Source organism: Trachypithecus francoisi, unplaced genomic scaffold (assembly GCF_009764315.1).
Source record: "Trachypithecus francoisi isolate TF-2019V2 unplaced genomic scaffold, Tfra_2.0 Lachesis_group14, whole genome shotgun sequence".
NCBI classification, from domain to species: Eukaryota; Metazoa; Chordata; class Mammalia; order Primates; family Cercopithecidae; genus Trachypithecus; species Trachypithecus francoisi.
This window is the reverse complement of record NW_022681459.1, coordinates 38369131-38394342: the sequence shown is the minus strand read 5'-3', so window position 1 is coordinate 38394342 and position 25212 is coordinate 38369131. Positions and strand designations below refer to the sequence as shown.

The window sequence follows — 25212 nt, the reverse complement described above, 5'->3', positions numbered from 1 at the left end:
CCATCTTCCTCTGGCCCTAGACAGAGCACAGTTTACTTCTGATTGAGCTCATGTTACAGGTGGAAAGACTGAGAAAGAGAGAAGAAGGGACTTGTCTGAGAATATGCAGAACATCTCCTACCAGACACTAGATCCTTGCACAAAAGTGCTGAGTCCGCTCCCAGCCCCAGGCCCATGGCTTTGAGCAGCAGGTTACTTAACATCTAATGTCTTCATGCTGTTTCCTCATCTGTGCAAGAACAGCCATGTCTACCTGGCGAGGCTGTAGTGAGAGATCATATAAGCATAGGAACGGGGCCCAGCCCCAGGCACAGAGAACAATTCTAGTTTCATTATTTTCCTTGCTGTTTCTCTTCCTTTCCTGGCAGGATATGGAAGAAGGAAACATCGCTGCCATCTACAGTAGTCACAGAAGGCTTCATGGAAGAGGTGAGCCCTGCCTGGGCCTCAAATTTGGGTGCTGGAGGGAAGCAGGAGCCAAGAGTTATTAATAGGCTTGGCCTGATGGGCCCAGGGAGGCTGAATGTGATACAGACACCCAGCACCATGGTTGGGGAGTACCTGACACCGGAAGGGGAGGGGGCCGGGGGCTACGGGGAGTGCCACCTCCCAAAATAGCCAGAGCAGAAGCCTATATAGGTGGCCATCCCACCGCCAGGCTCACTTCCCGACGGGACCTCCCACCAGCCCAGCCTTTCAGGGCAGGCTTCAGCCCTCCACCCCCACCTGAGGTGAGTGGCAGCAACCGAGGTTGGAGGATAGAGGGATGCAGCAGGATGAGCCAGCTGGAAGGGACAGCTACATCTCCCCTGTCCCTAGTGACCTGAGGGAGGGGGGGTGTGGTGGGGGTGCTGGAGGCAGGGCAGCTGGGGAATGTAGGGCTGAGAGTATGCATTCCTGCTTCTCCACGCAGACTCCTGGTGTGGCCTGGGGCAAACTCCCCCCTCCCTCTGCCCCCTGAGGCTGGGCCTCAGATTCCCCAGCCGTAGAACAAGAGGGGTGGAGCCAGACATCTGTGGACTCTGGTGATGCCATCAGAGGGGACCCAGAGGGCAGAGGAGGACTACCGAGGACTGATGGGATGACCTCATGACATTGATGCTCTGCCTGGGAGGACTCAGCCCCGAAGGGTGTTTCAAGTTGATGAGAGAACTCAGCGGCGAGGAGAGAGGGAGGAAGGAGACGGAAGAAGAGTGGGCCTCTGTTGAGGCTCCAGCCTTTGCCACAGGGTCACTGCTTAGGGGCTCACCAGGAGCCAGTGTGGGGCTGAGATGTATGGCACCTGATAGAGCTGGGTCCCAGGCGCCAGGGAGGATCACCCAGAGAGCCACTGAACTCCACATGAGTGAGCCCAGGGGTGTGCTCTGCTCTGCTATTGCTTTGCCATGTGTCCTCAGACCACTCACAGATTCTCTGCGCCTCCATTTCTCCACTGGTATAGCTGAAGGGTCTTTCAGGTGGGGAAATCCATTCTCCAACTAGGAGTAAGCTGGAGTGAGCTCACCCCTGGAGTGAGCTGAGCCTGGGAGTTGAAATGATAGCGTAGGAGCTTGGCATGTCTGAGTCAGCAGCCCAGCTGGGGACAAGGTGCAGAGGTGACGGCAGTAGCAGCAGGGGCCAGGGTAGCTGAGGGATCCTGGGAAGTCCTAGACAGGAGAGGCATCAGGTCAGGAGCCGCAGTCTGGGAGCCTTGGAAGCCAGCTGGCGGGCTGTGGCCTGAAGGAGCTGACTCACAGGGAGGGGGCAGCTGGAGCCAGCAACGGTATCCTAAGGTTTCCAGGAAGGGCACCCATCCACGGCTGAGCTGCAGGAGACAGTGTTGACAACGATGTCAGGAAACCTGAGCTACTGGGCAGCTGGACAGCTGCTCTCCCTGGGCCCCACCACCCAGGGCCACCACAGCCCCAGGCCCTGCCTACCTGCCCATACCTTAAGTTGCAGTCCCCAGGTCCTACTACATGGGACCACTGACATCAACACATCACCGAGAGACAGAAGCCCAGAGAAGGTCACAACCCAAGGTCACACAGGGACTTAGCGCAGCCCAGGATCTAGAACCCAGGCCTCCTGACTCCCTGTCCAGTGCTCACACACTCTAGAAGCAGCTGGTTGCAGCTTGAAACCTTGGGAACCGTGGGGAAGAACACAGCTGATCTCTGGCTGCATAAAGATAGACACCGTGACATTTTTCCAGAGGTGAAGTTCAGAGCCCCCACGGCCTGCTTAGGTTGTCTAGAAAGTGTGGTCTGAAGGGGTTACCCTTCTTCCAAACACATACGGGGCTTTCTGGGAGGGACCTTAGCAATTCCAAGCAGCCTCCCCCACCCTACTCTGCCCAAAAAGGTTTATGGAAGCAGGGGGAGTCTGGTCCCATGATGCCGGGACCCAGGAGACCAGGAAAGCGAGTAGTTAGTAGAGATCTGAGAAGTGTTCTTTGAAAAATCAAGCCAACAAAAAAATAAAAATAAAATCAGGTTTTAGAATGTGCATCCCTGGCCAGATGTGGGATGGGGCACCCGAAGTGGGCGCCAGCAGCTACTGCTTGTCCCTGTCCCTGTCCCTGCCACCTCCTCCCTGCGTCCGGTGGGTCAGGTTTCACGACCTCAGCGCTCAGATTTTGCAGCATAAATTTGCGTCCAGGAAAGACCAGAGCAGAGGCTGAAGTAGGAGTGGAGAGAGAAAGGGAGCAGGGCCTAGGGGGTCCTGGGGTGCAGGCTGGCCGCTGAGGGTTCAGGATCTTCCCCCACGCGGCAGGACATCCTCGGAGGTTCCCAGATCTGAGACCCCGCACCTCCTGCGTGTCCTTGACAGCAGGTGGACTTTCCAGACCCGGCTGGTGACTCCAGTGCCCCCTAAATCCCAGAGGTGGCCCCCTTTCCCTCGTGCCCTGGCCGCAGCCCCTGGGATCCCGCGGACCCCTGGCCTGGCGGTGCAGGAGCGGTAGCAGGTCCGCGCGCCCTCTTGCCGGCGGCCGGCGCTGCTCAGCCGCGAGGCTGGACTGAGCCGCTCCCGCTGCGCTCAGAGTCCGGGCCCCTGGCGCCATGCCAGGCCCGGCGGGCGTGCGCCCGGCGCGCAGCACTGCAGCGCTGGTCATATGAGCAGAAATGATGAGAAAAGCACTTTTTAATCTTTTCGCACTTGCTCTGCCCGCTCAAACAGTTGCAGGATGTCGATGACAGACTTGCTCAACGCTGAGGACATCAAGAAGGCGGTGGGAGCCTTTAGCGGTGAGCAGCGCGCTCCCCTTCCATCCCTCTCTCCTCGTCCACCGCCCGCACCCCTGCACTCCGCGGGTTCGGCAGCCTGAGGGTCTTCCCCAGCACGCTTCTGCCCACACTTCCCCCTGGGCGCCGGCGAGGTCGGGGCGGGGGCGTCCTTGGCAGTTCCCAAACTCTGTCCGGGCGAGACGTGGCGCAGGGAGCGGGCGGGGAAGCGGGCGCCCTGCCCAAGTTACAGAAACTTGAGGGTGCTGAAGGCCCGGTGGCTGGGAGGACTCAGGGTCCGGAACCAAGGGCGAAGACCAGGGTCGGAGGAGGGATCGCCAGGGTCCTTGTACGAGCTCTCTGGACGTCCTCTTTAAGGCACGTGGAGAGGACTGCAGGGCGCATCCCCGTCTCCAAGCGACCCCTTTCCTGGACCCTCATTCTGGATAGGACTTTTCTCGCCAGGCGGTAGCCGTTGTTGGCCTCCTGACTGCCCTAGTTCCTTTACTGAGATTCAGCAGTGGACCTGCGGGCGAGGTGACCTTCTGGAGCCGGCGCACAGCTCTGCCCAAGCCTGCACGGGGCACCTTCAGTGCCTCAGACCTCGGGCCTCCTTAGGCGGGCCGGGGAGGGGAACTGGCAGGCTCACCTCTCCCAGCTGCCCAGGACTTCACCGCTTAGCTGCCCGCCTTCCTCCTCCCCTGTCGTACAGGTGGGGAAACAAGGGAACTGTCTTGGAGAGGACAACACAGTTGCCCAAGGTCACCGAACTGGGCAGAAGGGGTATTAGACCTGGGTTGCCCAGCCTAGTGTCGGAGGTGGACAGGGCAACTTTCCTTGCCTCTAGCCCTGTGCTGAGGGGAAGAGAACATGACTTTCACAGCCACCTCCTGCACACAGACACACACACACATACACACACCCCTACACACACACACACATACACACACACATACACACACATATACACACACACATACACACATACACACACACACACACATATACATACACATGATACAGGATCTAACATTGTACCCTTCCCCAGGTGTTCTAAAAAAGGACCCCAAGATACAGAAAATCGCAGGTAGAAAAGGACTCCCATTTCCTTTCTGCTTTGCACCCCCTCCCCTGGGCACAAGAACCTCTCTGGGAAGCCACCCTCCTAGGGTCCTGAGATAACCCTCTCCCTTCACCTCAAGCCCATCTGGGAAGAAACTTAACTGGGTATTTCTCGGGAGCCTCCCAACACCCCCTTCCCACTGCCTCCTACATGGATTTCTACGCAGAGCCAGGACTTCCGGGTCTGCCCCTCCTCTTCCCTCTCCTCCTCCCTCTGTGTGACCTTGAGGGAAACCTGACCTTTCTATGTCAATTTTCTGGTCACAGAGTCTGTGGCCAAGAAAGAAGGTCAACCCTCCTCCCCCTACTCCCAGGACCATGTTCATGCCCCCTTCAATTCCCCAGCCCACTCCCAACCAGCTGGCACCCAAAAGGCTTCCTGGATACGAGGTTCTCAGAAGAACAAAAGCCTTTGGTTCTTAGATGCTGCTCCCATCATCAGGAATGGGTGCAGTGGAGGCGGGGTGTGGGGGCAGGCTTGAGAGCCGGGGTGATCTGGATGTGAGCACACCTCTTCCACTTCCAGCCTTGTGACCTTGGACAGGGCATCCTCCCTTGCCCGGGCTCCCTCAGTCCTCTGATGGAGGTGGGTACCTCTCATTCTCCACAACTGGCATGCGGGAATCCATCAACACATGCTTTGACATCCTCCATTCTCCCACGCTTCCCTACCAGCCTTTCTGGTCCTATTTGACCCTGCTCTTCCCCCCACAGCCATTGACTCCTTCGACCACAAAAAGTTCTTCCAAATGGTCGGCCTGAAGAAAAAGAGTGCGGATGATGTGAAGAAGGTGTTTCATATCCTGGACAAGGACAAAAGTGGCTTCATCGAGGAGGATGAGCTGGGGTAAGCGGAGGCCTGCAGGGGCTGCCCAGCCCACGGCTGTGTGAGAGGGAGTGGGGGCTGGGACTCTAGCTTCCAAGTGTCCATCAGACCTGCCTTTCACTCTGCCTGCTTCACAGAAAGTAACGGTGCGTGAAGGCAGTGCTCGGACCCAGGGCACCAGGGGCAAAGGCTTCCCGGCACTATTGCTTCGGAAGAGTAAAACCCTCAGCTGAAAGTGGAACTAACTAGGTTAAATGATAGCCACTTAATATTGCTAATGGAATGATGCTACTTAATAATTTAATACAAATGAAAAGGCAGTTTTTGTTGCTGCCTAGCACCATAGGCGGGGCAGAAAGCATTCACTTGAGTATTTCATTGATTTTCATTTGTCTGACAATTACCACCTTCCTGCAGCCCCCAGCCCTCTGGTACTAGTGTGGCTGGTGCATTTTCTGGGCAAGCCAGGGATGCAGAACCAGCTCTGGGGGTCCAGGGGTCCTTGGAGAAAAGCAGAGAAGGAGAAGGCTGTGGCTAGGAAAATGTATGCCTCCATCGGCAAAAACTGTCTCCTGCCATAATCCCCTCGGCCACCCGGCCATGTCTACTGACTCAGGTTGCCTTATGTCACCTTCTGGCCAAGAAAGCCTTGAGTTTTGTCACAAAGAGAAGGATGGGGGGTGGGTGTAGGGAGAGGCCTTTCAAGTAGTGACTTCCCCAACCATCCTGTCTCCCCGCTAAACCATCTCACAAGCGTACCTTCTGATTTTAAGTGGCTAGAACCTTCATATTCTACCCACTTACATCCAACATGCATGTACACTTCTGCACACACACACACACACACACACACACACATTCACAGAGGCTGACTTCCCCCGTCCTCCAGGCATCACCTTCACTGGGAAACCTCCCCGCTCCTCCCCTCACCCCAGGTGGGCAGATACAGCTTCTGAGCGCCCCCCTCCACTTCCACCGCCATTGTGCCCATCACACCGTGTGGTCTCTCTTGGAGCCTAGGACCTCCTTATTTTTTTCAGTGCCTTCCGAAGATCACCACTGTGACCCCACTTTCCAGCATATGCCTGACACAGAAATGACACTTAGTGGATACTTGTTGGATAAATTAACCAGTGTCGGTGCCCTCCCTGAAGTGGGATCAGCCCTTCGCTGAGGACAGCCTGTCCTTTCCTGAATACTCATCCATGAAAGCACAGCCACCGAGCAGGCTACCTGGCACAGAGCATCTGTGTGCGTGACTGCTGCTGGCTGCCTGTCCCAGCCACCCCTTTCCCCACGCAGACACAAGACCACCCTCCATCCAGTGTCCTGCAAGGAGACCTCGGCCTGACTCCCTCACTGGCTTTCTCCCTTTTCTCCTCCAGATTCATCCTAAAAGGCTTCTCCCCAGATGCCAGAGACCTGTCTGCTAAAGAAACCAAGACGCTGATGGCTGCTGGAGACAAAGATGGGGACGGCAAAATTGGGGTTGACGGTGGGTAGCAGTGACCTGGGGTCTGGGCATATTGTGGATCTTGGGGTGTTGGATGCAAAAAGTTTGAAGCTATGTCTGTCACAAGGAAGGGATGATATGGGGCCCCTCACTCCCCTAGATTATAAGATAAAAAGCTGTCCATTAGGTCTGAGAGCTCTGCCACATACTCCAGACAAAGGAAAACTGGTGTATTTTCCTAATTTGAAAACCTAAAAGGAGTAGATTCTGTTTTTCCTGCTGAGTAGGGGATCCAGGATGATTTGGGATTTTTTTTTCCTGAACTCAGCCTGCACTTTTGCATGAATACTGATCCAAGCTCTGCCCAAACTGGCTGTGTGACCTTGGGCAGTGTCTCTCAATCACTGGGCCTCTGTCTCCCATCTGTAATCCAAGGAAATGAGGCCGACTAATCCCCAAGGATCCTCTGCCTCTCACATTCTCAGATTCCAGGGATGGAAATTCCTATCTCCTCTCCTCCTCAGCATCTTGTCCTGGTGTCCTGTAACCCCAAGTCTCAAAACCTGTTTGGGTTTTACTCAAATGTACTATTCTAGCCTTGCAGCAGAGCCAGGAAAACAGTAAGCCAGAAATCAGCGGGGAATTCGGACGGTGAATACCTGGTCCTGCCTTGCTTTGCAAGCTTCGATGTTAGCACAGATGAGAGACCAGTGGCCCACCGTCCACTCCTTTCTCCATTTGGCTCCATGTGGCATTCATACAGTGCACCCACATTGCCATCTCTCTTAGCATCATGATTTCCTCAGGAATTATCTCCAGTTTGCAGGTGGGCAAATGGACATTGAAGGTGCTTAGCCTAGTTCAAAGAGCTAGGACACAGTGGTGGGGCAGGGATTTAGAACCAGACCTGAATGAGTGTTTGCAGCATGCTAGGCTGCTATTTGCTCCCATAATGGCCTTTTCTACTGATCTCAGAGAAAACTGTGTGTAGGTGTTTGGCCTCTGGGCCCCAGGCTATCTCGGTTCAAATCCCAGCCATACTGCTTTCGAGCTGTGTGCCCGTGCACAATTAGATAACTACTCTGGGCCTCTGTTTTCTCATCTCTGAACTGAACATAATGATAATTCCTATAGGGTGATTACAAGGGTTAGATGTGTTAATATGTAAAGTGCCTAGAGTAAATGCTATATACGCATGTATTAGCTAATTTATTTAAAACTAGGGACTGTGTTGCATTCATCCTTCTAGCCCCAGTATCTAGCCAATACCCCACACAAAGCAGGTTCTTCCTAAACGTCCGCTGCCTGAGTATAAAACCCAGACACCCATGCTCTCCTCCGTCTCTGCCCCTTGCCAGCTGTGACCTTGAACACATCACCTCTGCACACCTACGTTCCCTTGCCCGGCAAATGGGGTGCATGAGTTTCTCCTAAGACCTGTTTGGACTCGTTGTGAAAATTAAGTTTCTGTGAATACAAAATTGCTTTGGGAAAGGTACAAGGAATATGAAAGTAGGTGTATGCTTATTGCTTATGAGCTAGAGGGTTTTTTTGTTGTTGTTTGTTTCTTTTTTGTTTGTTTGTTTCCTGCCAGTAACAAGAATGGAGAATCCCTGTCAAAGTCAAATGCAGGGGGTCCCCTGGCCGTCTTATGCCAGCTGCCCTTCTTGTGGCTGGGAGGGAGGGAGGTGGTTTTAAAGGAGTGGAGGAGAGGGTATTGGAAAGGCATCATTGGCTTGGCTGCTCCTCGGGCTTCTGGTGCTTGGCAGATCCTCCTTCACACCCTCATCCCCACCAGTCTGCTTATCAGACAGCTCCACCCCAAGGCTTGGCTCCCACCTCAACCCTGACCCAGGCCTCCAGACCTGCCTTCCATTTTTATTTGCAGCCAATATGCCATAGCTCAGAAGCCCTGGGCCGGGTCTTCATGGCTGACTGCCCACAGACAACCTACATGATGAAGAAAAACCAAGCCAGACCTGGCCCAGTTCCCTGCCTCCCTCCCTCCCTCCCTGCCACACTCAGATCTTAAAGCATCAACTAAACTCTTCTAACAGATCCAGCAGATGTTGACTGAGTAGCAACTCTGTGCCTGGCAATGGAAGAGGTAAAAATAATTCAGGCCCATTTCCTAACTGGGTGCCCCTGAGCAGCTGCTCCTTAGCCCTGAGCCCCAGCTTCCTCATCTGTAAACTAGGCATTATAACATGAGAATGTGGCCTGTAGTGCCCAGCACGTAGCAAATGCTCAATAAACAGCAACTCCAATGCCTTATTTATTTATTTATTTATTTAGAGCCAGTCTTTCTCTGTTGCCCAGGCTGGAGTGCAGTGGTATAATCTCAGCTCCCTGCAACCTCCGCCTCCTGGGTTTAAGCAATTCTCCTGCCTCAGCCTCCCAAGTAGCTGGGATAGTAGACACGCACCACCATGCCCAGCTAATTTTTGTATTTTTAGTGGAGATGGGGTTTCACCATGTTGGCCAGGCTGGTCTCGAACTCCTGGCCTCAAGTCATCTGCCCACCTCAGCCTCCCAAAGTGCTGGGGTTACAAGCATAAGCCACCCACCTGGCCATACAATGTCATTTTTATTGTCTGCACATTGCTTGCACACATATACTCAAACAAGTGATAGTGCCAGCCAGAGGCAGAGGTGCAGGCATCAGGCATTTTGTGCAGACTCGGAGGCTATGCCACAGGCTGTAGGGGACAGAGGGAGTGGGGTCCAGGCAAGGCATTGGCATCAGCTGGAAACTGTAGGGTATGTTCAGAAAGGGGCAAGAAGATTGCTTTGCCAAGAATGGGAGGAAAGACTTATTAGCTGGGCATGTCATGTGTGTCCAGCCCAGTGCTGGGTTTGGTTACCTCATTTGACCTTGGGATGACAGAGGACATAAGTGCAGATGTAGAAAGGGCAGCCCAGGAAGTGAGTGCAAGGTCATGCTGCCAGCAAGTGCCAGGGCCAGGATTCAAACCTAAAAGCGTGGTCCAGGCCCACCTGTGCAGCCTCCATTGAACTCATAGGCAACACATAAAATAGACAATGAGCACAGGCCACCCTGAGGCACTGGGGCCCCACACCTCATGCTTTTGAGGTGGGAAGATGCAGACGCCCCCTTCCTCACTCCCAACCCCCTAACGCAGGAAGGGTGGGTGCAATGATGTCCAATAGGTGGTGAGATGGGAAGCAGAGCCTTTTTGGGGCCCAGGACATTCTGTTTCAGATACTCTGCTTTGCTGTCACTCTCTCTTAAGGCCAGAGGGCCCAAGCCCCACCTATAGCTGGAAGATGCCTTCAGCTCCTGGTAGGATCTGGGGCATGTCCCAGAGAGCCCTTCTGACCATAAAGTACCTCATCTTTAAAACCATGAGGCAAGCCGGGCGTGGTGGCTCACACTTGTAATCCCAGCACTTTGAGAGGCCAAGGCAGGTGGATCACAAGGTCAGGAGTTCGAGACCAGCGTGACCAACATGGCAAAACCCTGTCTGTACTAAAAATAAAAAAATTAGCCGGGTGTGGTGGCACATGCCTGTAATCCCAGCTACTCAGGAGGCTGAGGCAGCAGAATCACTTGAACCTGGGAGGTGGAGGTTGCAGGGAGCCGAGGTCACACCATTGCACTCCAGCCTGGGCAACAGAGCAAGACTCCGCCAAAAAAAAAAAAAAAAAAAAACCATGGGGCGTATAACTAGCCAATTACTGGGGTACATTCCAGCCCTGGGATTTCACAGATGTCCCAGTGGATAAATGTCTACACAGAGGACCACTTCAGTATTTTGGCTCAGCTGTGTGACCTTGAATGACGATGGCAATAGCATCTAACTTCATAGAGCACTCAATACATGCCAGGCACTGTGCTTAGCATTTCCCTCATTTAATCTTCCTAGCTATCTCTGAAATGTATACTACTATGATTCCTATTTTATAGATAGGCACACTGAGGCTCAGAGAGACTAAGGGCTTGCATAAACCCTTTAGGCTAGGAAGAGTAAAGATCAAGGTCTGAAGTCAGGTCTGTTGAGCTCCAAAGCACATGACCTGTGCTGCCTGCTTCATTCATTCATTCATTCATAGTTTAGTTTATGATAAGATGATTTTATTGATTGACTTATTGCCTATTTCTTTCTCCTCCACTAGGATGTCAGATCCGCTGAACAGGAACTTTGTTTTGTTCAGTTCTAATCCCAGCACCTAGCACAGGGCCTGGCCCATAGTGAGAGAACAAGAAAAGTGTATTGGTTGAATGAATGAATGAATGAAATGAACAAGTGCTCAGCTCTGGGCAGCACTGTGCAGTGATGAGGATGCACAACTGCTGTATGTAGGGGGAGATGATCTGCAAGTTGAGGTTGGGGATCTGTGAGGACTTGTCTGTAGCAGGTGCTGGGAGAGCCCCAAACCAGGGACTACCTCTCTTCCCTGCTCTGTTCGTCCTTCTGAAGGTGAGTGATATTTACCAGGTTCTTAAAGATCCTGTATTGAAGGGAGGGGGTAGGAAGACAAAGTTCTAATAATAACCCTTTGCATTCCTGTCTCTGAGGCAACTACTTCCAGGAAACTCAAAGGCTTTTATAGATGTGGTTGATTGATTCTCAAAGGCCACCCTAAAAGGCTGGCGCAGGGCTGATATGGGGAGGGGCTTAAGGCTGAAAAGGAAAGAGAAGCTAGAAAAAGAGGTGAAGGGTGCCAAAATAATCTTTGTTAAAGCACTTGCAGTTGCAAAGCCCAGGCATAAAAAGCAGACAATGCAGACTATGTGGCAGGTGCCTTTTCAAATACTTCACCTTCACAACGGGTCTCCAGCTGGGAGTCGGTGTCAGCATCACCTGGAGGGCCTTTGACAACACAGATGGCTGTGCCAGACCCAGGAGTTTCTGATTTCTTAGGTGGAGCCCACACTTTTGCATTTCTAACAAGTTAGCAGATGGTGCTAATGATCTGGCGAACCACACTTACAGGACCACTGCCTTACAATAATCCTAGAAAGTAGATGCCATCACTATCCCCATTTTGCAAGTGAAGAAGCTGAGGCATCGCGAGAAGTGACATGCCCAGGGTCTCTCTGTAGCAGAGCTAGGACTGAGGCACAGTGGTCCAGCCAGGACCCTCTGTCATCCTGCCTCACATGGGCATGTGTCCCCAGCCTGGGCCTTCCAAACTCAATGCCTGCCCCCACAGAATGGGCCGACCAACAGGAATCGAGGTTAGCATCCGTTCCCACTTCCTGTGTGCCAAGTGCTGCACACAGGCCTTACCTCTTTTAACTCATGCAAACCTCCCAACAGCTCTACAAGATATCTTTAGTACTGATACATACAAGGAAACTGAGGCCCAGGGAAGCAGAGCGACTTGCTGTGAAGCCTCGGGGCCCTCTTCAAACCTTGACTCCTAATATCTTGCTGCAGAGAAGATCCGCACGCCCCACGCGCACACGTGCCTGCACGCAGTCCTAGTTACATTCTTCCCGAAACCCATTGCCGGTGATGGATCCACTGCCCTCTGCTTTAAGCGTGTCTAGACTCAAGAGTCTGGGGTTTGCATTTTGCTTCTGTTGCTGAAACGTAGTCATCATTATTGTCTAACCTTGCAGCCCCCCACCGCCACCCACTCCCGTGCCTGAAGGAATTTGCCTTTTCTGCTTCCCTCTGGCAAAATCTGTTCTCTTTTATCTTTAAGTAGCCTATTTACTGTGAGAGGGAGCGATAGCGTAAGGCCTTGGGCTGTGGTGGAGGCCCTGAGTCAGGCAGAAATTAGAAAGCCAAACGCTGGGCATCAGCCGTGGGAATGGCTGTATCTTTTCCTCTTTCAGGACATCCATTCCCACACCTGGGAAGTGGGGAGAAAAATACTCACCTCACAGGGTTGTTGCTCCAATGAAGGGAATGTTCTGGAAATGATTCCTTTCCTCTTATTTTATGGGAATGCTTTGCTTGTAACCCACCTAAAACCTTTGGAAAGTGGTGGAATCTCAATCCTCAACAGAAATGAAATGGAGTCTAAAGCAGGAGAAAAGTGAGAGAGGGATAGAAGGAGAATTTGCGCGTCTCCCTGTCATTCTAGCCCTCCGGCCTCTATGGTGATTTGATTTCTAAGTAGGACAAGATGCTCATATCAAGGCCAGCCCAGGGTTTGAGGGCAGAGCCCTAAGGTGCACTATGCTTTGTCCCATCTCATTGCACCCTGGTACCAGCTCAGTGAGGTCTAGGGGACACTGTGATCCCCACTGAGAGACGTGAAAACCAAGGCCCCGTAGACAGTAAGTGCCAAAGTCACATAGCAAGTCCTTGGCCCAATGGGACCCGGGTCTCCTGACTCCACCACTCCCTCCCCTAAGCTGAGCTGAGACGTTTTAGTTATAAATGGCTTCTGTGCTTAGCAAGCTGCTTCTTTTATTCCCGTGTGGACTTTCCCTAGCTCTGGCCTTATGCTGCACTAGAAAAGATTTAGCAAGGGGAGAGGAAGCAGTCTTCCTTACGTAACTGGCCTTCTGTGAAAGGGAGCAGCTGCTTGGTGGAAAAAGACATTGCCCTCCATGCATCCCTCTCCTGCCTCTGGGGGTTGCAGCTTGAGTTAGAATGTGGGGCCATTTAACTCCAACCTTTGAGGAAGAGACGCACCCTGGCCCCAGCCACACCTGTTAGAATCTTTCTAGCTGAGTGACACTCAGCCTCAGTTTCTCTGTAAATAAAATAAAGAAAAGAGAGCCGATGAGGATGAGGTGGAGTAACACACCGGGCGGTGCCTAGCACAGAGTGAGCCGCAGAACTGTTGACGCGGCCTCCTTGTGGCTGTCTGGCTTGACCCGGAGTGACTCTGCCTCCCAGTTCTCCGGGATGGGAAGGTGATCCCTGTTTGAGATACCAATTTATAAGAAACCGAGCCCGGGAGCTATTTAGAGGCGAGGTGATAAACCAGGAGGCCAGCTCCTTCATCCCGGTCATCACGGTCATCACGACAGAGGGAGGGAAAGAGCCTTCCAGCCGCTGACTCAATGGCCGGCTCAGTTTCGCTTTGGGCCATCAGTGTGTGCTGATCTCACCTGTCAATAGCTTCTAAATTTGTCCAATCCCCACAGCCTTGGACTAGGGCAGACCTAATTAGGCTAATTTCGGTTTCCTAAGGGAAAGAAAAGAACAGAATCCTCTAGTCCTCTGATCCTTCCTCTGCTGCCTCCCTCCCACCCCCATCCCTACCGTCTACCTCCCTCGTCTCTTTCTGATTGGACAATGATGACATCTGGGAGCTGTCCCCAGAGGGGGTTGGGCGAGGTTCTAGCCTGCAAAGGTACTGCTGAACTTGCATGTCTTAGAAGAGAATGACGATTCTGGATGCCTCCAAAGGAAGACTGTCTCTTCTACCTGTCAACATTAAGAGTTGATTTAGTCACATTCCCACTGTGTGCCAGGCACTGTGCTGGGTACTCCTTCTCCATTATCTCCTGGAGCCCTTACCATAACCCTATAAGGAGATAGTCACAGTATCCCCATTTTATAGGTGAGGAAACTGAGGATCAGGAACTAAGTTGCCATGGATGGGTGTGCCAGAGGTGGGATGCTAGCTCTGATGGGATAGATGGATTGGAAACTTGTACCAGGTTAGCTGGTTGCTCTTTAGGTTTTCCATGCCCTCTGTTTATATCTTCCTTGCCCTGCTTAGTTTCAGGACTTTCATGGTTAATGTTATGTCAAAGCTCCAACCTGTGTCGGTTGTGCTGGGGAGATCCACAAGGGAGGTGGAACTAACACTTAGAAGTTACTATGTGCCAGTTGTGTTACCCCATCTAGTCTTTCTAATAGCTATCTAAACAGGCATTATTATACCCACTTTACAAATGAGAAAACTAAGCTTCAGAGAGCTAAAGTAGTGACTGATGGCCACCTAGCCAGGTAGTGATGGAACAAGATTCAGACGTAGGTCCAGGGTTGCTGGACGGTTGTAGGTAGGTGCCAGGGTGGAGGCAGGAAATGCTGGAATCCTAGAGACAAACAATGGCAACATGAACAACAATGATGCTAACAATTACCAGTTACAGTACCATTTAGAGCCTGCTGCTTCTGCCGGGCAGTAGCGAGGCGTTTATAGGTTTGGTTTCAAAGTGGCTTGAGGTATAGAAACACTTTGGTTGCAACATCACCGGATACTGAGAGCTTGCTGTGCATCAGGCCTGTGACCAAGAGCTTTGGTGCTGGCTCCTCTGAACAACTTAAGGAAGTAGGTACTATCACGAGCTCCATTTGACAGGTGAGGCGAAGCATCTAATTGAAGGCCACAGGAACAAGAAATGGGAGCTGGGTGTTACCCCCAGCTTGCTTGCTCCAAACACCATGTGACAGCCGGAAAGGCGTCTTCTAGACCTGACACTCACTCAGAAGAAAACCAGGACCAGGGAGGATAAGGTGTGTTGTCCAAGGACAGCAGCAGATGGCAGTGCCAAGACTAGAACTCGATGGTTCAAAGCTACATTCGCCATCCTGGGATCCTACCTACTGCCAGTTAAGCTGACCTAGAGTTTACGGGATCTTTGTTTGTGGGGTTTTTTGTTTTGTTTTTTTTTTTGAGACAGAGTCTCGCTGTGTCACCCAGGCTGGAGTGCGGTGGTGTGATCTCATCTCACTGCAATCTCCATCTTCAAACCATTCTCGTGCCTCAGCCTCCTGAGTACCTGGGATTACAGGTGCACGCCACCGTGCCTGGCTAACTTTTGTATTTTTAGTAGAGATGGAGTTTCACCATGTTGGTCAGGCTGGTCTCGAACTCCTGACCTTGTGATCTGCCCACCTTGGCCTCCCAAAGTGCTGGGATTACAGGCATGAGCCAACGCACCCAGCCAGTTATTTGTTTTTCTTTAAGGAGAGACCTGGGCATTTTAGAGGAAGGGTTTGGCTAGGAGACCTGTTAGTTAATTGACTGGCTCCTAAGAGCTCAGCCCTGAGGCAGACATGAAAGGCACGGAAGAGGTGGTTCCTGCCCTCAATTTATCTACAAAGTCGCCTGTTGAAGGTTCTGAGGGGATAAAATTAGAATTCCGTGTTCTCTGCTGAAGGCCAGCGCATGTGGCTATTGTGATGTCCTGGCTGTTTCAGAATAGATTGCAAGGTGGGCAGAGGGGCTGATTTAAGAGGCTTTCAAAAACCCCACAGCTCCAAAGTACCTCCCAAAGTCTGATTCCAAAATGCCTGACTTTCCTTCACTGGAGAGTCCCTCATTGGTGTCCCCGGGCCACAGTCACACCCGCTGCACCAAATCCCATCTAGTGTGAAGGTGATCAACGGGCTCTTTACCGATGAGTAGCCTGACAGCCCATAATTTCTAGAGTGAGGATGAAGGGGTCAGTGCAGTCTGGAGCACAGAGAGGACCAGCTTCCCCTCTTGACAATCTCTCCACGAGCAGGCGATGGCAGACAGGCTCATGCATCCTTTATCCCAGGACAGAGAAACTCAGTGTCCCCAAACAGGGAATGCCAGTGCTGGTTGAAATGACAGGTTTAAGTTGGAGAGGGCTCATGCTTCTGCCTGAGCCGGGACTCTAGCCCTCTCAGATGTAGCCTCTCCACATTCATGTAGGGGGTTCCTGAGGCCGGAGGCCAAGTCCTGGCTCTGGCTCTTGTTTTCCACATGACCCTGACACCTCACCTTCCCAGCCTCCATTTCCCCATCTATAAAATTAGAATCCTCCCAGACTGTCCTGTGAATTATATGAAGTAAGTCAGAGCTTGTTGAACCTTAGGAAGGACTCATGAGCCATCTCATCCATCCATCCATCCATCCATCCATCCATCCGTCCTTCCTCCATCTATCCATCCATCCATTCATCCTTCTCTCCCTCCCTCCATCCATCCACCAACTCCTCATCCATCCATCCATCCATCCATCCATCCATTCATCCCTCCATCCGTCTACTCCTCCATCCATCCCTCCCACTATCCCTCCCTCCATCTGTCCATCCATCCATCCAGCGCTTATTTATGAGCACCTACTGTGTGCCAGGAACACTGTGGCTGCCAGGAGAGCAGTGAATGAGAAAGAGGCTCCCCTGCCCTCCAGAGTTTGTATTCTAGTAGGGGGAGACCAACAAAAATAAGTGCATAAAGAAGATCATTTCAGAGAGTGCCAAGGACTATGAAGTAAATAAAAAAGGACTAATGAGATGGGGTGGTGATATTTGAGCTGGGACATGCGTCACTCTATACCTAGGTCAAAGTAGGTGAGAAACTACTGGGATGAAGAAGGAAGCCTAAAAGCATTTCTAGCTTGAATCATGTCTGCTGTGTGACCATGGTCAAGCTGCTTAACTTTCGAGCCTCAGTTTGTTTCCCCATCTGTAAAATACAGGCAAAGGTATGTCTCTCATGGAGTAGTCATGAGGATTCAGTGAGATAATATATGCAAAATGCTTCCCACATTGGCATTCAATAAATGTTAGTTACTAGCTATAATTAATAAAAGTACTACCAATAAAAGACATCTCAAAATAACCACCTGCCCCACCAAGGTCCTGGAAGATCACAGACTCCCGGCTGAGAAAGCAAGCACTTTCACATCTGCCCTGTGGGAGGGATTCTGTACAAGTGTTTGTTGTTTTTGTATTTATTTGATACTGCATCCTTGGTACTGCTGTTACCACTCGGCCAGAGAGCCTGGGGATTTCAAGACCAGCTGGTGGACCCTCACTCTCAGTCCCGCTCTGCATCCCCCATATCCAGGTCACCCACCTTTCCTATCCTAGGACACCCTAGGGACAGGAGAGCATGGTGTCTATTTCCTAAGTCAAACCTCAGAAAGGTGAGGCACCTAGCTATGTTATGTATCCCTTCATCTGGCCAGCGGCAGTGCCAGGTTATTGATTGATTGATTGATTGATTGAGACAGAGTCTCACTCTGTCACCAGGTTGGAGTGCAGTGGCATAGTCACGGCTCACTGCAACCTCCACCTCCTGGGTTCAAGCGATTCTCCTGCCTCAGCCTCCCAAGTAGCTGGGACTACAGGCACACGCCACCACGTCCAGCTAATTTTTGTATTTTTAGTAGAGACAGGGTTTCACCATGTTGGCCAGGATGGTCTCAATCTCTTGACCTCGTGATCCACCTGCCTCGGCCTCCCAAAGTGTTGGGATTACAGGGGTGAGCCACCGTGCCCAGCCCAGAGCCAGGTTATTTCTGCAATACAGCATGTGTTGGTTTGGTTTTGTGTGTGTGTGTTTTTTCACTTTTTTTATTTTGAAATAATTGTGGATGTACAGAAATATTGCAATGATAGTACAGAGAGTCCTGTACAGCCTTCACCCAGCTCCCCCGATGTTAACACTTTACATAACCACAGTACAATGATGCAAACTAAGAAACTGCATAGGTGGGATTTTACATTTGTATTCCATACAAAGTCCAGGGAGGACGCAGCTCACCTCAAATGAGTCCCAGATACTTTTTGTGGCCTTTTTGAAGCCATTTCATGACCAGCTTTTTATTTGTCTTTCCCAAGGAATTATTACTGGCCCCTCTCTTCACTCCACTGACAGATGAGGAAACCAAAACCCAGAGAGATACATTTTCCAGCAAATAGGGCCAGACTAGGCCTGGAAGCCCTCACTTTCAATCCCCAGCCTGTGCTCTCCCCACATCACAACACTGCATTTTATTTTTTCTTTCTTTCTTTCTTTCTCTTTCTCTCTCTCTTCCTTCCTTCCTTCCTTCCTTCCTTTCTTTCTTTTTTTGTTGTTGTTTTGTTTTGAGACGGAGTCTCATTCTGTTGCCCAGGGTGAAGTGCAGTGGCACAATCTCAGCTCACTGCAACCTCCACCTTCTGGGTTCAAGCAATTCTCCTGCCTCAGCCTTTGGAGTAGCTGGGATTACAGGCACCCACCACCACACCCAGCTAATTTTTGCATTTTTAGTAGATACAGGGTTTTACCATGTTGGCCAGGCTGGTCTCAAACTCCTGACCTCAAGTGATTCACCTGCCTCAGTCTCTCAAAGTGCTGGGATTACAGGCGTGAGCCACTGTGCCCAGCCAAGACAACACTGCATTTTCTAGGGTGATAGGAACTTGCCTGACACCCCACACTCTCCACCAGGCTGTGATATGGCATCTCAGAGACATGTAGTGGCATATGGCAGCCAACTCCTTGTCCTCACTCATCTGCTGGGGAGAAAAACAGCAGAGAAGTCCAGAAATATTACTGGACCCTGAGCCTCAGTTTCTTCATCTGTAGAACAGGAACAATGACAAAATGCACCAGATAGGATTATTGTCAGAGTCAAATGAGATATTGCATATAAAGTGTTTCGAATAGTGCCTGGCATATGATAAGCATTCAGAAAACTATTATTATTAATGCTATTGTTATTATTGTAGTTATTATTATTGATTTTGCGTGTGGCATGACATGGTGAAGCAAAAGATATGGTAGGCCCATCATGTTCCACCTCACTTCACTCATCTGCCCACTCATTCATTTATTCATTCATTCATTCTCACACGCACACTCTGGGGCTCCTGCAGCAGAAGCAAGAACCCAGAGAAAGCACCGCCCAGGGCCCTGCAGTCAGGTGTGGACAGTCTCTCTTACATTCCAGCCTCTGACTCACTTTCCTTTGTCATTTTCTTCTGCAGAATTCTCCACTCTGGTGGCTGAAAGCTAAGAAGCACTGACTGCCCCAGGTCTTCCACCTCTCTGCCCTGAACACTCCATCTCAGCCCCTCTTGCCACCCTCCTGCGTTTCTGTTCAGTTTGTTTATGTTATTTTTTACTCCACCCATCCCCTGTGGCCCTCTAATGACACCATTCTTCTGGAAAATGCTGGAGAAGCAATAAAGGTTGTACCAGTCAGACTCTGCTTGCTGAGGAAGACTCAGGCCTAGTCAGGCATTGGCTTTCCAGATGCATCCGGGCAGGGGGTGGGGGCCAGATTTCAACAGTTAGAAAAGATGTGATAGGAGAGAATGGAAGGGAACAGCCTCTTTTTTGCACTAGGTACTAAGCATGGCACTCTACAGAGGTTACCCACTTACTCCCTAACATCACCCCATAAGGTAGGTGATGAAACTCCCATTCTCTAAAAAACTAAGTCTCAGAGAGGGGAAGTGATGTGCCTAAGCCCACAAAGATAGGATTTGTTAGTGTTGGGGTTTGAATGCAGGTCCATGGTTGAGTAGGTGGTTGGGTGGCTGGATGGATGGATGGATGGATGGATAGATAGATGATGGATGGATGGGTAGATGGGTGGGTGGATGGGTAAATGGATGGATGGATGGATGAATGGGTGGGTGGGTGGGTGGACAGGTGGATGGGTAGATGGGTGTGTGGATGGATGGGTGGATGGGTGGGTGGATGGATGGATGGATGAGTGGATGGATAGATGGGTGGGTGGATGGGTGTGTGGATGGATGGATGGATAAATAGATAGATGGATGGATGGATGGGTAGATGGGTGGGCAGATGGGTAAATGGATGGATGAGTGGGTGAATGGATGGATGAATGGGTGGGTGGAAGAATGGATGGATGAATGGGTGGGTGGATGGATGGATGGATAAATAGATAAATGGATGGATGGATGGGTAGATGGGTGGGCAGATGGGTAAATGGATGGATGAGTGGGTGAATGGATGGATGGATGAATGGGTGGATGGGTGGGGGGATGGATGGATGAATGGATGGATGAATGGATGGATGGATGGATGAACAAATGGATGGATGGATGGATGGATAGATGGATGGATGGATGGACAGATGGATGGATGGATGGATGGATGGATGGATGGATGGATGGACGAATGAATGGATGAGTGGGTGGATGGATGGATAGACACATAGATGGATGAATACCATTAAGACTTTTTATTACAAATCACAGAACCCCAACTCAAGTAACTTAAGCTAAAAAAGAAGGAAACAAAGGACTTGATTGGCTTATGTGCCTGAATAGTTAGGGGTAGGTCTTCAGGAACAGCTGGATCAAGGGACTCAAGTGATATCGTCAGGACTAAGTCCCTCTTTTCCTCTCTCTGAGTACTGCTTTCCTTTGTGCTGAATTTGTTATCAGGAGAGCTCTGCCTTCATGATGGCAAGATTCCCACAACAGCTCAAGGTGAACATTCAGCATTACCAGCAAAAAAAAAAAAGAACTTCTTGTTCCCAAACGCTCTCTCAGAAGGCCCCAGATTAAGTCCCATTAATACTAGTAACTAACATTTACTGAGCACGTACTCTGTGCTGAGTCCTTTACAGGATTCCATCTGCACAACAGCCCTATGAAATGCGTGCTATTATTACATCCCTTGTATAGATGAGGAAACTAAGGCACGTAGAATTTAAAAGTCACACGGCAACCACGGGGAGGATCAAGGACCCCAACCCCAGCATCACCTCCAGAGCCTGTGTGCCTTCCTGAGTCAGACACAGAGGCTGGGAGGAGGGATCCTGATTGGAGACAGGTGGTGTTAGTCACACACAAGGCTTGTGGCCTGAGGGTGGGAGAGGGGCACCCCTGAGGAAATGAAAAGTGGGGACTGATGCTGGGGGTGAACATGGCCTACAGAATGACTTCTGCTGTTCCCCAAGACAGCCTTGGGGAAGTTATTTTAGATTTCCCTGGGTGGGGATGGGGCATTGGAGTGGTAGTCTCTCTCTCACCAGACCCCATGCCCTGCACCTCCCCTGCTCTCTGAGGTGTTGCCCTTAGGCAGGGCTGTCAGGAAGCCTCTCCCTGAGGGCCCAGCCTGGGGCAGACAACCCATCAGGACCCAGGCTGAGGGGCAGGGATGGGCAGGCATCCATCCAGGGTGGTAGCCAGGCTCAGAGCAAGCAGTCCTAGGCCTGGGAGGGGACTCAAGGCCAACACTGGGAACTGGGTCAACACAGCAGCAAACCCCAAAGGGCTGCCCTGCCAGGGGCTCAGCCAGGTGCCAGGGCCTGCATAAAGGTGGCTTGTGAGCCAGAGGTGGAGAACGTGGTAATGGGCATGGGAGTGGGAATATGCACGTGCACGTGGGCAGGCATGAGGGCACTGGTACACACACATGCTTGTGACAACAGTCAGGACCAATGCAGACTTGGGTCTTCATGTGGGGTCTCAGAGGGCCCAACTCTGGACACCGAGGTAGGGTTGGGGAAGAGGAAGAGGGCCCACCCCATGCTGGTCTGTGTGGAATGCAGGCGAAGGGGTGGGGGCTGGAGAGCTGGAGCATTTCACCCAGAAACCAGGTCAGAGCCCTGTGAGAGGACAGGCAGGTCAGGACGACAGTGACAGCTGCCCGCCGGCCTGGAGTGGCCTCAGTGCCTCTTGTTCTGCACCTGCACGACAGCCCACACCATGCAATTCAGACTCAGGGCACCAAATGGCGCGGCAGCCACGCATCTGAGAGCATGGCCCTTTGACCTCTTGGGGGATGCAGGGCATTGGCTCCAGGACCCTATTTTGAAAAGACTCTGCCTGGGGCCTGGGAAGGTCAAGGAGGAAATGGCTTCCCTGCAAGGGCTCAGGGCCCCTGTGCTGTTGCTGCAGGATAACAGAGGCAGCAGTAATGGCGGCCACCTTGGAGGTGGGAGGGTTCTATTTACTAAACCACGACATCTCATTTCCTCCTTTCAACAAGCCTCGGCAATAAGCACTACCATTACCCCCTTTACAGGCAAGAAAGCCAAGGCCCTCTGGGGACACACAGCCAGCAAGAGGCAGAGCTGGAATTAAATGCAGGGCTTAATGACTCAACATACCACTGTGCACAGCGCAGGGTGACAGCGGTGGGCATCTTGTGGAGCAGGGGTTGGAGGGGAGCACAGGAGTGTGGCGGGGGAGGTGAAATGACAAGGGACCGCCTTGCTGACCCCAGCAGTCATTCGCCAAGCCCTCTTCCTCCTGACTCCCACGTCGTGCTCCACCCAGCCATTTCTCTTGCCCTTGGCCACCAACTGAATCTGGGCCCTATCACGGGTGGGATTGGGCCTGACATAGAGGAGCCTGGCAGCCTGGGTCTCCCATTTGTAAAGAGTCTCCAGTTCAGACACGGGCATCTGTTCAAACGCGACTAATATCCAGTCAGTGTCTGTAACACGGGTTTGGCTTCTTTCTACACTGCAGCCTTCACTGTGTCAAGGGCGCTGGCTTCTCCCCGTCTCTGGGAGACACTGGTGGGACTGCCCTTGTGTCCGTGAACCACTGCAGTGGTCCTCAGCCTGTCTCCTGGCCTCCTCTCCCCTTCCCTCTCCCTTCTCCACCCAGAGCCCAAGGGCTCTTTCCAAAACATAGATCAAATCACATTGTTCTGCTTAAATCTTTCCAGCTACTGCCCAATCTATAGACTCAAATCCCAGAGCCAAACACAGAGTTCCTGCCTAAGGGCATGACCCAGCCTCCATCCCAGCCCTTCTCCCTCAGCCTGGCCCATTCTGCCTCCCTGTCCTCCCCAATCCCCCTTTCCCTGGCTCAATCCTCTTCATCCTCAGGAATCTACTCTGGAGCATCACCCCCAACTGAGGTTAGAGCCCCTGCATGACTCCTGTACGTGAAATGAAAAAAAAAAAAAAAAGCAATATGTGACAATCTGATTTCCGTCCACCTCTCCCAAAGACCACACAATGCCTGAGAGCAGGGCACATCTGCAGGGGTCCTGCTAAATCCTAGAACCTGGCATCAAAAAGATGCTGGGCTTCACCCATCCTGATGCAGATGTGGTCATAAAGGCCCAACGTGGCTTGTGACTCACTCAAAGCCATACAGCAGTGCAGAGCAGAACGGGGCTTGGCCCCTGGCCCCTGCTGTGCCACCCCTGCCATGGTGCCATCCACAGGGAGCTGCTAACTCAGTAAGGAATGCAGGCATGACAGGAAGTCCTCCCTGCCCAGCATAGCCCTCTGTGGCCCGGTATCACTGGGCTCCAGTTCCTCAGTCTCCAGCCACCCCCACCCTGACACCTGCACCACCAGCCGCCTCTGGGTTTTCTCATCTGTTGAATGCAGCTCCTTCGCTTCATTGTCATGGTCAGAGGAAGCTCGCTGCTTATCTCTACACCTTTTTGTCTGAGAGGCTGGGAGCAGGAAGGAGAAATATCAGGCCGGAGGAAGGGCCCCAAATCAATCTGTCTCTGAGTGGTTTTAATAAGAGCTGGGAGGGCCCAGCTTCATCGAGTGGTAAATGATCACTGGATCCCTGGATCTGCTAGCCCTGGTCCCCGAGCTAGGAGACAGGGGACTCAGGGGAGAAGGAAGAGCCAGGAGCATCAGAACAAAGACTCCACAGAGAGAAAGGATGGGTGGGAAAGTCAAGATTGAGCTGCCCTCTGCTATCAACCATGACCCTGGGTAATATTACTGTGCTGGGCTGTAGCTCTGGAGCTGGACAGAGCTGGATTCCAAATCTGCATCTTCCTCCTTCTTGCTGGACACTTTGCATATACCATCTGCTATGGTCTGAAGGTTTGTGTCCCTCCAAAATTTACAGTCAAAACCCAACTCTCAAGGCGATGGTATTAGAAGGTGGGGCATTTGGGAGGTGATGGGTCATAGGAGTGGAACCCTCATGGATGGGATGAGTGCCCTCATACAGGAGCCCTGAGGGAGGCTCTTAGCCCTTTGCCCTTTCACCATGTGAGGCTATAGCAACAGGGAGCCATCTGTGAAGCAGGAGCCCTCACCAGACACCGAGGCTTCCAGCACCCTGATCTTGGACTTCCCAGCCTCCAGAACTGTGAGCAATAAATTTCTGTTGTTTACAAATCACCCAGTCTAAGGTATTTGTTATAGCAGTCCAAATGGACTAAGGCACTGTATCTTAATCCACACTGTAGCCATCCAAGGAAGAGATGTCTGTCTGTTTTATACAGGAAGGTTCAGAGAGGTTAGGCAACTTGCCCAAACCACACAGCCAATAAAAGTGAAAATTGCAAGCATGTATTCACTGACTTGACAAATAATTTCTGAGTGCCTACTCGTGCCCGACACAGCTAAACACTTTAGAAGGATGACTTCATCGAAGCAATCACTTCTCAAAGCATTCAGCCTCTTTCCCTCTCTGCCTTCCCAATAAAGATTCCCGTCCCCAAGGCATCTGCGGCCATTCAGACACATTAGTCTAGGAAGATTCAAATTGGGTGAATCTGATGTTGGTTTATTTAGACCCAGAAGACTGTTTACAAGAGGCGGTTCAGCAAATGGGACATAGGCCTGGTATTCTTGGTTCCCTTCTTATCCTCCTGCCTCGGTGCCGCCGGAGGAGGAAGGCCTGGGCAGCCCGCCTGGACCCCAAACTGTGCCACAAAAGGCCCCCCCTCAATTTCCATTCTCAGTTGCCTTGCCCTCCCTCAGTTTCCCCTCTCCCTGTACCTCCTCAGAGAAGTCATTCACAGGAATGGGTCCTTTCTGTGTCCTTTATTTGGGATCTGGTGAGGGTCAAATTCAGGGACTTAGGACACAATCCTTTAGTTTGTCTCTAGAACCCACAGGCTCCTCATGGCCCCTGTCATACAGATGACAAAATGCAGCTTAAGTAGCTTTTTTAATCCATTTGTTTGACCCCACTTTTTGCCTGATGGGGGACAGAGCCAGAATTTGAACTGCAAGGAGCCTGGAGGAGTCAGCTTCCTCTGCATCCTCCCAGGGGCCTGAGAGCACTG

General features: G+C 51.6%; 1 protein-coding gene across 1 annotated transcript; it reads left to right on the top strand.

The window, feature by feature from the left end:
* Positions 1-668: 668 nt before the first annotated feature.
* On the top strand, positions 669-19433 carry PVALB (parvalbumin). Its single transcript, XM_033232841.1, has 5 exons — positions 669-731; positions 3160-3227; positions 5040-5172; positions 6537-6646; positions 19215-19433. The coding sequence occupies exons 2-5, from the start codon at positions 3167-3169 to the stop codon at positions 19241-19243; spliced, it is 333 nt and encodes a 110-aa protein (XP_033088732.1). The 5' UTR covers positions 669-731; positions 3160-3166; the 3' UTR covers positions 19244-19433.
* The last annotated feature ends 5779 nt before the right edge of the window (positions 19434-25212 follow it).